We start from the raw sequence: 13,389 nt of genomic DNA, 5'->3' as shown, positions 1-13,389 counted from the left end.
CTAAAATGGGGGTGTGGTGAAGACGAAGAACGTTGCTGTCTTCACTGTAAACGACTTCATTGGACCCGATAATTTTTTGAGATACCAAAAATCATTGACAGATGTCTCAAAGAACCCGAACGCCTTGTCAATTCACTCGTAATTGTCCGTTTTAGTCATGACCACTGTACGTATTTGGGTACCTAGAAGGCGCATGACTTGCTTGCATTATGACATCTCCGGTCATCTTTCGTTCCTCAATGGGTGCAAGTCTTTAAGTTTTGCTGGAAATAATTTGCTTCAAGGTTGGTGGAATATTCCAGTTTGTGCACCTAAGTTGTGGGTGGTAACAGTGGTAACTACTGAGTATCAGGGTGTAAGATATATGATGTTCTGTTAGTGTGGAAGAGGGGTCTGGGCGTTGATTATGAGTGGATCAAGTCTGTAATTCACCAACCACTTTTTCTCCAGCGTAGTCCTAAAATTCATGCCCAAAGATAATATTCCAAATAATACTAGATCCATTTCTCCATTGTTAGCGTGTACTTGCAGAATTGGTGAGCAAAGGGCAATCAATATGTTGGCAAAAATACTATATAAAAACATGAAAAAGAAAATTACGCATCAAAAACTCATCCGAAACTTCAACGCGGATCATATCCAAAAGGCTGGCAACATTGCACAGATTTTTTTATCATAGATGGTTTTTCCCAAAATATAACTTGGCAAAACAAAATTTGAAAAGTTTCGTAACTAAATAAGCCGAAAATTTGCTTAAAAGTAAATGTACCTTAAAATAAAATACAGTGACAAAGTTACAAATCATTATACCTATTACGTATTTAGCTACCTTACAAACGGCTAACCTATTTCACTCAGTCGACTTTACCTCACTTGTATGTCATCTGACCATCGCAAGGTAACACCTAGCCTGAGCAAATAAAACTAAATGATACATGAATTACTATTTCTGACTGATGGCCCCGTTTACTAAAAGATTGCGAAAATGGTCGCTAGATAATTTGAAAATAAAGTTATAAGCGAAAACGTTTGCTAGATAATTTGAAAATAATTTTATAAGCGAAAACGTGTTTATTTTCAGTAATTACAAACTTGAATATAATAATAATAATAATGTCTGGGCACCTTTTCACACACGGTCGGTTAGCCCCATGGTAAGTTATTAATTAACTTGTGTTATGGGTGCTAACACAACTGATAAACTACATATAGCTACATATATACATATTTATAAATACATATCATAACACCCAGACCACGGCCAACAAGCATGCTCATCATACAAATATCGACCGAACCGGGAATCGAACCCGGGACCTCAGGTTCGGCGGTCCGGCATGATGACCATTGCGCCATCGAGGTCGTCAAAATTACTATATTTACAAACTTAAATTAATTTACTAAAGAAAAATACTATAGGTATACAATAATACTAAAAATAAAATACTATACACAAAACATTAAAACATTACCTATATAAAAGAACATTGATTAGGCGTCGAAGAACATTGCGAGAACTGTTTGCTAGATAATTTGAAAATAATGTTTTAACTGATAAGGTGGGACGTAAATATTTGACAAATAAGTTCGAAATCGTGTTATACTATAATAGTATGTATTGGTTACAAAGTTTGTCTAAATAATGACAGCACAATCATTTAATTGTGCTCGCAGATTGCAGGAGTTTTGTGTTAGTATTTTGATAAAAACTATACAAAGTCAAACACAGCTAAGTAACTGCCCTATTTCGTTAACCCCTATGGGTAATCTACCACCATATCTCTAACACCCTTTCGTAAGCCGAATAACCCGGACCTTCACAAAACTATGGTAAACCAACACCACTATAAACATGATATTTAATCAACACCCCACTAATGAGAATCCCTCTAATCTCCCCTGATTAAGGCTACACCATAAAATACAAGTATATAAACTCAATTTAGTATTAACTGCGATATTTACGAGTAAAGCTTGTCATAAATGATATTAGGCATGTTATGGCTGGTCTGTTTGATGTCATTATGAGCGGTTGCTATGACAACATCTTGGAGTAGATGGCAGCAGTTAAAGTAGAAATGTTATTGCTGTATTTGACACAGTGCTGGTAAAAATATATATCACTAGCCATTTTTCCGCGGTTTAATATATTGTAAATATAGCATATAGGTATAATATAATATAAATATAGTATGTTACTCACTAAGCGAGTAGGTTTCCAACAGTGAAAGAATTTTTAAAATCAGTCCAATAGCTTTTGAGTTTATGCATTACAAACAAACAATTATTTTTTTCCTCTTTATAATTCAGTACCTATATAAAAGAAATTTATAACGGCTTTGTAAGGATTGAAATTATATTAAACTCCATAAATAGCCCCAGAGGTAGGGCTATAAGGATAAAATTTAAATGTCGAAAATCGTGAATGTCTTAAAAAAAAAACGTCTGTCTGTCTATCGAAAAGAAACCTATAATGTTATGATACTGATACTGTTCTGTACAAAAAACAAAACTAGTTCCATGTCCTAAGGTCTTGAATTTTGATACGTTACCATCTTTTTTGTAATAATAGTAAAGCAAATGTTAACGCGAAAATATTTCTATTTTCTAGCGGTGGAATCTTTTATGTTGGAACAGATAGGATTTTGACACGGTTCATTTTCTAATCATACATCAATGAATATAAAGTACCTATGTAAGTTATACCAATCCGCAGTTACTCTGTCCAATATTAAAACCATCTCCATTTGTCCCAACATTCATTTCCAACATATGAAAATATATTTCAATGACAAATGGACATACCTGTACGTAAGCGAAAACAATAACACTCGTAAACATCACGGGTGGAACGTTAGCATGTGTCTGCGCCATACCTACGCCTAGTGATTTTTAATAGCAACAAGTTACACTTTGACGTGATACTATCAAATAATTATTTTTTTGTTTTACGTTCACCCGCAAACTTTTTATATTACTCACTTCTATATTGTACACGGTTGCGTCGCCAGAAAATCTATAATTTCATTTTGTAAAATATCAAGAATTCAGATTATTAAACCTGTATTGCGAAGAAACTGAGGTTTTCATTATTAAACTTCCAAATGTCCACCACTGGACATTAAATGGCGACCGTGACAGGACGGATTTGCAAAAATTCGGATCGACTACGAAGACAAAGGAATTCTCACTAAAAGGAAATCTACCAAAGATTCATCGTGGAGGACTACAGACGCAAGAACACTATAATAGAAGACAACTAAGCCAGCCAGGTCGGTCAGAAGAACTCGCCGCGCCCAGCCTTAGCTTCTACTCCGTCGAGGTTCACCGTCAGCCTGCCACGTCAGTCCGAGAATTTCGTCAACATCTGCGAGCAGCTCGTGTACCTATCAGTACCACAGCCACCAGCGAGGACCAGTGCAGCCAGAAGCAGCCGTCTCGCCTATCAGTTAAGTGCCATTCCTACGATTTACCCTAATACCTGAACCCATTTTTCCTATCGAAAAGGTCGCTGTTTGGTACACTCCACTTGTGTATTTCATTAGTTTAACAAAATATCTAGCAATTTTAAGGCTTATTTCAAGTAAACAATCAGTAAATCTCCTAAAATAGTACAATTAAAATCCATAATTTATTGTCAACTACCTACGTAATCATTTGTAAAATCATAAATTCATTAAAATAACAGTAATTTCATGAAAATAAGTTCATAAATAAATAATACTTGAGTATCTAAACACCTATTAGTAATTACATTCCCGATATTTTCATTCTGCTAGGTAATCTGAAGGCCTAAACTTAGCCACCCTCCCAATAGTGCGTGTCATTATTCTAGTTCACATTATTTCAAATATTTTGGCCGACTATTCCAGGGAATTCGGCGCCGCCCGACGTTGACTACCGCTAGCCGCGTTCGGGTGACGAAGCGTCTGCGCTTCGCCACGCGCCGCGCCGAGCCGCCGCCGCGCTGCTGCCGCGCTGTTACCGCGCTGCTGCCGCGTGGCTGCGTTCGGGCCCCAGGTGTCGCCGAGGGAGTATCAGATAAGAGTTGAACATATAACTTTATTCCTTCATTTTGCATTAGTGTGTTACTGTTTAGATTACTCAATCACCTATAATACTTTCTTAAGTACTAGTTTGTCGTTTGTTGTTGTTACATACTATTAATTAATAAACAAAATGTCTTTAAGCGAAGATAAAGACAGTAATGCAAAACAATTGAAGGAGCTATTTGCTAAACGTAGCTCGGTCAAAGGTCGTTTAACGAAATTTAAAAAGTATTTAGATGTAGTATGCTCTTTAAAATTATCAAAAACCCAAATTAAAGAGTTAGAAATTAATATTGATAAAATACGAGCTATGTCTAGCAAATTCGATGAACTACAGGCTCAGATTGAGGTTATTAATTGCGATAATATGGACTCTGAGATTGATGAACGTGATGGAATTGAGCAGATCTTCACCTCACATCTGGCAATTGCTGAAGAGCAACTTGACAAGTATAAGACTACTTCTCACTATTCTGATTCGCACAATTCATCACAATGTCATCACGATCAGTCAACTCATTGTCATCATGTTGATTTTAAATTACCACAAATACAAATTGCAAAGTTCGATGGCGCTTATTTCCGCTGGCTTGAGTTCCGAGATACCTATTTGTCGCTTATTCATAACAATGAGCGTATCAAGCCTATTCATAAGTTCCATTATTTGGTATCGTATCTCGAAAATGAAGCTGCGCGAATTATTTCTAATTTAGAGATTTGCGAAACTAATTATGAAACTGCATGGCAGCTTTTGTGCGATCGTTACGATAACAAGCGCCAGCTTATAAATCAACACCTCAATTCATTGTTATATTTTGAATCGACACAGCAACAACACAAACGTGAATCAGACAAATCACTGAGGTTTCTAGTTGACCACGTAACAAAAAACTTGCGAGCATTATCAAGCTTAGCTAAACAAGATGAGCTGCTTGATATGATAATTATCAAAATTCTTATACCTAAGTTAGATAATCGTACTGCTATGAAGTGGGAAGAACACCGTAATAGTTTGTCCGATCTCCCCACTCTAAAGGACTTCAATAAGTTCCTAACTGATCGCGCTGATGTGTTAGCAACTATGTTCCAAAACAAGTCTGACACACCCAAGGCTACACAATCACGCCAAAATAATAATAATAATTCTCGTAGCACTAAGTCGTTTTCATCTACAGTTCAGAACACCGGCTCTGTCACTAAGCAGTGCGTTGTCTGTAAAGGTGACCACTGGATTTACGACTGCCCTACATTCCTAGCGAAGAGTGTTCAAGAACGACGAGACGAAGCATTTAAGTTGCACTTATGCTCCAATTGTTTACGAACTGGGCATCGTGCACGTGATTGCAAGTTGGGTCCCTGTCGTGAGTGCAAGCGTAGACACAACTCACTCTTGCATTTACCTAATTCTAACAATGCTAGCACAGGTAATACTAGTACAGTCAGCAGCAATAGCACTAACACAGATCGCGGTTCAAGTGAAATATCAGTTAATAATTCGATTAGTGATAATTTCGTAGAAAATCATATTCTTTTGTCAACAGCCATGGTAAACGTTATCAATCCTCAAACAAACAAGCAATTTCGAGTGCGTGCTTTATTAGACTGTGGAAGTCAGTCCTCATTTATTAGCCAGTCACTCATGAACAAGTTATCATTACAGGTATGTACTATAAATACTATAAACGTTATTGGTATAGGCAACAACTTAGCGGAACATGTAAATAAAAGTTGCATTGCCCGATTAAATTCATTTAGCAACGACTACAGTGTTGTACAATCATTTTATGTGTTGAACCAGTTAACAGGTGCTATTCCTAAACAATCTATAGATATTAGTCAACTTAATATCCCACGAGACATACAGTTAGCTGATCCCAATTTTAATCAGCCTTCGGCAATAGACATCTTGATAGGTGCGGACCTATTTTGGGACCTATTAGGATGTGATCAGCTAGCATTAGGTCATAACATGCCCAAGCTACGTAGCTCAAAGCTAGGTTGGCTAGTCGCCGGCCCTATTTTTCCAAGTTTAAGGAATCGTTCGTTACCAAAGAGTATTCCGTGTCATGTTTCAATCAGTGATAGTGACGAATGCAATAATTCCGATATTAATTCTCAATTAACAAAGTTTTGGGAACTGGAGCAAGTTCCAGATAAGCAATATTTTAGTAAAATTGAGCAGGCTTGTGAAGACCACTTTTATCGTAATACTTACCGTTTAGAATCTGGCAGATTTTGTGTTAGGCTGCCTCTAATTGATAGTCCAGATTGTTTAGGAGATTCTTACGCAATGGCCAAGAAACGATTATTGTATTTAGAAAAACGTTTCCGTAAGAATCCAGAATTAAAGTTACAATATTCAAATTTCATTCAAGAATATTTAGAGCTAGGCCATTTAGAGGAATGTCCGATTATAAATCCCGTTCCATCCTATTATCTTTGCCATCATGCAGTGTTTAAACAAAACAGTGAAACGACAAAGACACGTGTTGTCTTTGATGGATCGGCACGAACTTCCTCAGGTTTCTCTCTGAACGACCTACAGATGGTCGGTCCCAATGTTCAAGACTCAATCTTTTCTATTTTGATTCGAGCTCGTCAGTACAAATACATTTTGACAGCCGATATTGAAAAATTCTTTAGGATGGTTGAACTAGATGAAAAGGATCGTAATTTACAATTAATACTTTGGAGAAGTGATGAGTCAAATCCTATCAAAACTTTACGTCTAAAAACCGTCACTTATGGTCTCGCAAGTGCTACATATTTAAGCACCAAGTGTTTGTCAGTATTGGCAGAGGATTGCGATGATCAATTTATAGGTAATATTATTAAACACGATCATTATGTCGATGATTTGGTCACTGGATCCAACTGTGAGTCCGAGCTGTTATACATTCAGCGCAAGGTGTCGGACACTCTAAAATCTGCAGGGTTTAAACTACGTAAATTCAGGTCGAATTTACCAAGTATTTTGTCATCATCGGTCATTGATCAAAATGACAAGGTTAGTTTAAGCGGATCCACTAATACTTTAGGATTAAATTGGAATCCTAAAACCGATACTCTTCAAATATCAATTGTAATTCCCAACAAAGGTGATGTAGTTACCAAGCGATCTATACTGTCTACATCATTCAAGATTTTTGATCCTCTCGGTATTCTCAGTCCATGCGTGATTATACCTAAAATGTTACTTCAGTCCTTATGACTCAATAAAAAGGGCTGGGATGAACCGGTTAGCTCTGATATTTTGGAATCCTGGAACAAGTTTATTAACAATTTAAGTTTTTTATCAGATCTACAGATCCCGCGATTAACGCTATGCGAAGCTCCTAGTTATATAGAAATACATACCTTTAGTGATGCTTCCCAAGTCGCTTACGGTGCATGTGTGTACCTGCGGTCACACAACTTAGCTGGTGATGTAAAGGTTAACTTACTGTGTGCTAAGTCTAAGGTGGCGCCGTTGAAGCCGACGACAATACCGCGTCTGGAGCTTTGTGCTGCTCTGTTGGCTGCAAAATTGTGCAAGACAGTTACCAGTTCTCTACGATGTGAGGTTGATCGTATCATTTATTGGTGCGATTCTAGCGTTGTCCTCAGCTGGTTGAATGGTAATTCTGCAAAGCTAAAAACATTTGTAGCAAATAGGGTTGCCGAGATTAATGAACTTACCGATAGTTCGTCGTGGCGTTATGTGCCGACTGATCAGAATCCAGCTGACCTGATCTCAAGAGGCGTAAGTCCAGATCAAATTACCAATCTTAATTTGTGGTGGTCAGGTCCAAAATTTCTAATACAGCCTGAATCTGATTGGCCCTATTTAAATAAATTAATAAATGAAACAGACTTACCTGAGATGAAATCCACTTCCGCTGTTGTCCAGGAACCTGTAACAGAAATTCTAAAAATAGATAAATTTTCATCGTTTTTAAAATTAAGACGCATATTTGCGTATGTAAATAGATTTATACATAATATTAGACATAAAAATCCTAAAGATAAATTATTTGGTAAATTTAGTGTTACTGAATTAGAATCATCCTTTACTAGCCTATGTAAAATTGCTCAGCAAACTTCATTTGCTGTAGAGTACAATATTTTGTTAAAAAATAAAAATTTAAGTAGCAAATCATCTCTCTTGTCACTTTCACCCTTTTTGGATGATGACAAGGTGATGAGAGTCGGTGGTAGAATAGAATTATCAAATTATAATTATACTAAAAAACATCCCATACTTTTACACGCCTCTCATCCACTCACCAAATTATATTTCAAACATGAACACTTACGGAACATGCATGCCGGGCCTCAACTGTTGCTGGCCTGTGTAAGAGAAACTGTGTGGCCTATAAACGGTAGGCACTTGGCCCGCCGCACAGTACATGCCTGTGTCAGATGTAGACGTATTCAAGGTAAAACATTAACTCCCATGATGGGAAACTTACCTGCACAGCGCATCACACCTGATTTTCCATTTCGTACTGTTGGCGTTGACTTCGCTGGTCCGTTCCTCACGCTAAATAGAAAGGGTCGAGGTGCACGATTAACTAAAACCTATTTATGTTTGTTTGTATGTTTTCGCTATAAATGTGTGCACCTGGAAGCCGTCAGTGATTTGTCCAAAGACGCTTTTATTATGACATTACGCAGATTTATATCGCGACGGGGCAAGCCAGCGGAGATATTTTGCGATAACGGCCGCAACTTTGTTGCAGCTGCTAAGGAAATAGGCAATTTTCTTAAAACCAATCATGAGCCTGTAGTTGATTTTGCTACCAATGAAGGTGTGAAGTTTGTGTTCTCTCCCACGTATGCTCCACATTTCGGCGGCATCTGGGAGGCTGGCGTTAAATCCGCGAAATACCACTTAAAACGCGTTATGGGAAACAATCATTTAACATTTGAGGAGATATGTACCCTTTTCACACAAGTGGAAGCTGTGCTCAACAGTAGACCTTTATGCCCACTCTCCCCTTCCCCTAACGATTACCATTTCCTAACTCCCGGTCACTTTCTGATAGGGCGTGCCTTAAATGCATTGCCTGGTCCATCGCTCGAGCACGAGAACCAGAACAACCTTCAACGCTACATGAAGCTTGAACAAATACATCAACATTTTTGGCAGCGCTGGCAAAGGGAATATGTAGCAGAGCTACAGCAGCGCTCAAAATGGCGTACTAAATCAGCATCCCTAAAGGTCGGCGACTTAGTTCTTCTCCATGAGGATAATGTCCCACCACTCAGTTGGCGAATGGGACGAGTCAGCCGCCTGTTCCCGGGGACCGACGGAGTCACGCGAGTCGCAGATGTGCAAACTACCAGAGGTTGCTTCAGGAGACCTCTCACTCGGATCTGTCCCTTGCCTACATCTTTACCGGATGAAGACTGATGTAGTTGAAAGGAGTCTTTCAACGGGGGGGAAGATGTCTGCGCCATACCTACGCCTAGTGATTTTTAATAGCAACAAGTTACACTTTGACGTGATACTATCAAATAATTATTTTTTTGTTTTACGTTCACCCGCAAACTTTTTATATTACTCACTTCTATATTGTACACGGTTGCGTCGCCAGAAAATCTATAATTTCATTTTGTAAAATATCAAGAATTCAGATTATTAAACCTGTATTGCGAAGAAACTGAGGTTTTCATTATTAAACTTCCAAATGTCCACCACTGGACAGCATGTTAAGAACATTTGTTACCGACTGTACGTACCTTCAATAATGTCCTAACATATGGGGAGCTTGAACTTTTGTGTGGTGCAAGTTGAAAAAAATTATTTCCCCGCCCCTTGGAAACTACTTCCCGCATAAAACACCTACAGACTAAATCCATACCTATATGCAAGATTATATTTCTATTCTGATAAATAAGCTACATTGCTACCAAGCTTCATCAAAATCCATTTGGTAGTATTTGCGTGAAAGAGGAACAAACGCCCATACTTTCATTACATACAGACTTTCGCATTTAATAATATTAGAAGGACCCGGGGATAGAGCAGCTTCCCAACAGCGAAAGAATTTTTCAAATCAGCTCTGTAATTTCAAAACTGTAAAAATCAGCGAGTTTCGTTACATCTAATTAAATTATTTTTTTAACACCGATGACAAAATCCTGAATTTGTAAAAAACGTTAAAATCTTTATCGCTGTGAAACGTTAAAAAGCGGAGTCAACGTAATCCAATTCGGTTGTTAACGTCACTCAAGTTTTACGGGCCATTTAAAAGGCAAAATTATACCCTAATTCAGCGGCCTCATTAGTAAGTATTGGAAACTAGGCCGAAAAACACATTTACAACTGGAAAAGTTTAATTAAATTAAATATATAAAACCTTCAAATTTTTTTCTTAAGTAGCATCTACTGGGCAATTGTTGATATTAACATACCGCCTTAACAATAGTATGGCAACGAACAATCACTAAGTTTTTAATTAGAACGTTACAAATTGTTTATTAAGAAAGAAAGAACGGTGGATTTTCTTGTCACAAAAAACCGATAATATAGTTGACAAAACCGATTCAAATGATCACACGTGATGTGAAACCACACGACTAGTTTTTTGCCGCTCGGAAAAAGTTGCACGATAAAAAACGTGCTGTAAAATCCAGTAATGCGAAAGTGCTGTCAATAATGTAACACCACTCATCGTTCTGTATAAAATGTCAAAAAATATTTTCAACTAATTGAAAATACTTCAGAATAGTACTAAAACCGCTTTATCTAATAACTTGGACCATACAAAGCAATTGAAATGGTAAAATTGTTCACGTGAAGGGTCGTCGTGATAATTTAGAAATGTTTTGTTCAGAACAGAAGAGAGATTCAATACGCCTGTATCGATATTGTAGTTTCAATAAAACCTATATCGATAATACTAGCTTCCACCAGCGGTTTCACTCGCATCCGAATGAACTTGGCCTTGCTCGGTAAATACTCTATCTAACACTGAAAATATAGTTCAAATGGATCTGGTAGTTTCTGAGATTTATTTACAGATTCTATCCAAAGATCTATATGTATTTGTCTTACATTATGTAATAAGCTAGTGTACTTAGAAGCATTAGCGAATCTTAAACAAAGATTTTTTATCTTATCTTAACTCGGTTTAAAAATACGGTAGTTATGTATGCAAGGTTAATGATTATATCATCAGCCTTTTTACTATCTCACTGTAGAGCACAGGTCTCATTTCATACAGAAAAGGAATGTATGTTAAAGCCATGTATTCACTGAGAAACAATTGTTTATAAACACTGTTTCAGAAACAAAATCTACGTGTTTCTGAAACAAAATTATTTGTTTCAGAAACACGTAACAAAATCTACGTGTTTCTGAAACAAAATTATTTGTTTCAGAAACACGTAGATTTTGTTTCTGTAAACACTACGTGTTTATCGAATGTTTCTGTGCTCCCCACCCGTGGCGGGGAGCTCAGAAACAAATCAGTTGCGCAACATATGGATACAAGTGTGGACGCGTGTTTCATTTGTTTATAAACGCCAAATAAATGTCTTCATAGCAAGTAATTTCTCTTTTCTTTTTCTTTTTACTAGAAATGGACTTATGCAAATAAATGTAGGCACCACACAACAACACTACTTCCTCGGGCGACATATTGTAAACATCTGACGGTGTGGACGGCAGTTTCCGAAACATTGTTGCTGTAAACATCTACGTGATGTTTCAGAAACTGTGTATCTGAAACATTGTTTCCCAGTGAATACATGGCTTAAACATCACCAAATGCGTATTGGCCATTTCAAAACAAATGAATCGTGCACAAAAGTACTCAGAAACCGACCACAAGAAGATTACAAAATTCCTAGTAACACATAACAGGTTCTAGTAAATGTGATTATGCGATCGATAAAATATATTTAGGCTTTATTTACTACTGACGCCTAGTAACCCAATTACTAGGTCTAGCCATTACGTGCCGAGTTACGGTAGAGGCGGTTTCGAACTACCCTCTTTTAGTTAGGCGATAACGACAGGAAATTATAGGTATGGATGATTTTTCCTAGATATATTTTTTAAGGAAACACGTGCTTGATTAGGTATAATTTATTGAATCAATGTTGACGGAAAGAAATAAACATGAAAGAAAAAAGTATTCGAGAAGAATTTAGAAAACAAACTTTTTTACAAAAAAATTAAACTGACTTCCAAAAACACTAAAAAGCAAAAAAAAACTAATTTTAGGTGCATCGGCCTAGAAGTATGTGTCTAATGGATGTTACTAAGTTAATTTTGCCACCGACTTCTAGGCCGATGCACCTAAAATTATTTTTTTTTTGCTTTTTAGTGTTTTTGGAAGTCGGTTTAATTTTTTTGTAAAAAAGTTTTTTATTTACAGCTTTTCAGTGATACGAACAGTTGTCACTATCCATATAAGTGGAAAGTTCTCATCAATACAAAGAATATAAGCTCAAATACTTGGTATTTTACATATTCAGTTGTCGAGTTCCCTCGGCCTTCTCTGGTCTCCATCATCAGGTCAGCTCCAAACCTTCACTGATGAATAGTGCTTTCAGGCATACACCTGAGTGTTAAGTTTTTACCCTATATATGCCTACAACTTTCGAAGGTTGCCCTCGAAAAAAAGAAACACGTAAATCGGTCAATTTACCTCGGAGTAATCGATGTACATACATAGAAAAAAAAAAACATACCGGCCGAATTGAGAACCTCCTCCTTTTTGGGTAGTCGGTTAAAAAAACCTAGAAATTGAACAAATAAGCGATCTTTAGAAATTTATCAAAAATAATAGTTTTTGGCTACCTAAATAAATTAGGTTGACTTTTTCTTTGCCGAGTAACCAAATTGTTGAAAAATCTATACATATAATGTAAAATAAGGATAGACATGTATGTCAACTCCTTTGAACATTATAGAGGTAGATAGTTAAACCTGCAATAATTGGACTGAGTGCAACTGAAAGAAAATTCGTACAGACACAACCAACAACTCAAAACAAAAAAAAAAAATAACAACCACGAAAAAGTATAGAGACAGCTAACCAACTCCAAAGACAATCTTAATCCGCTAAATAATCTTTTGAAAGAAGCCGTTTCCATTATCCAAAACTCCTTTGTTCTAAGATTTTTTTCGTACACTCGGATTCAGTGAGATTAAGTATTCTTTTCGTAGCTTCGGATAATCCTATAATTCACTTATATAGGCGTTTGTCCTATTAGTTTAGCGATGTAATGTGATTAAAAACGTGACGTAGGTACACATGTGTGTGTGAGTTTGGTGTGTGAAATTAGGTGATGAATTTTTGGTGTTGTTGATGGTGGGTTCGCTAGACTAACTTCATGTAATATG

The 13,389-nt window shown here is 36.9% G+C and overlaps 2 protein-coding genes across 2 annotated transcripts in view; one reads left to right on the top strand and one right to left on the bottom strand.

The window, feature by feature from the left end:
• Positions 1-13,389, bottom strand: part of LOC124640290 (sodium/calcium exchanger 1) — a 139,749-nt gene that overhangs the window by 30,776 nt on the left and 95,584 nt on the right. The gene's annotated exons all lie outside the window — the stretch shown is intronic.
• LOC124640215 lies at positions 7,279-9,694 on the top strand. The gene has a single exon (XM_047177886.1). It carries the CDS (start codon positions 7,912-7,914, stop codon positions 9,442-9,444), a length of 1,533 nt encoding a protein of 510 aa, XP_047033842.1. The 5' UTR covers positions 7,279-7,911; the 3' UTR covers positions 9,445-9,694.

This window comes from Helicoverpa zea, chromosome 20, assembly GCF_022581195.2.
Source record: "Helicoverpa zea isolate HzStark_Cry1AcR chromosome 20, ilHelZeax1.1, whole genome shotgun sequence".
Lineage (NCBI taxonomy): Eukaryota > Metazoa > Arthropoda > Insecta > Lepidoptera > Noctuidae > Helicoverpa > Helicoverpa zea.
Note: the sequence above shows the minus strand (reverse complement) of the source record. Positions and strands in the feature narration are given on the sequence as shown.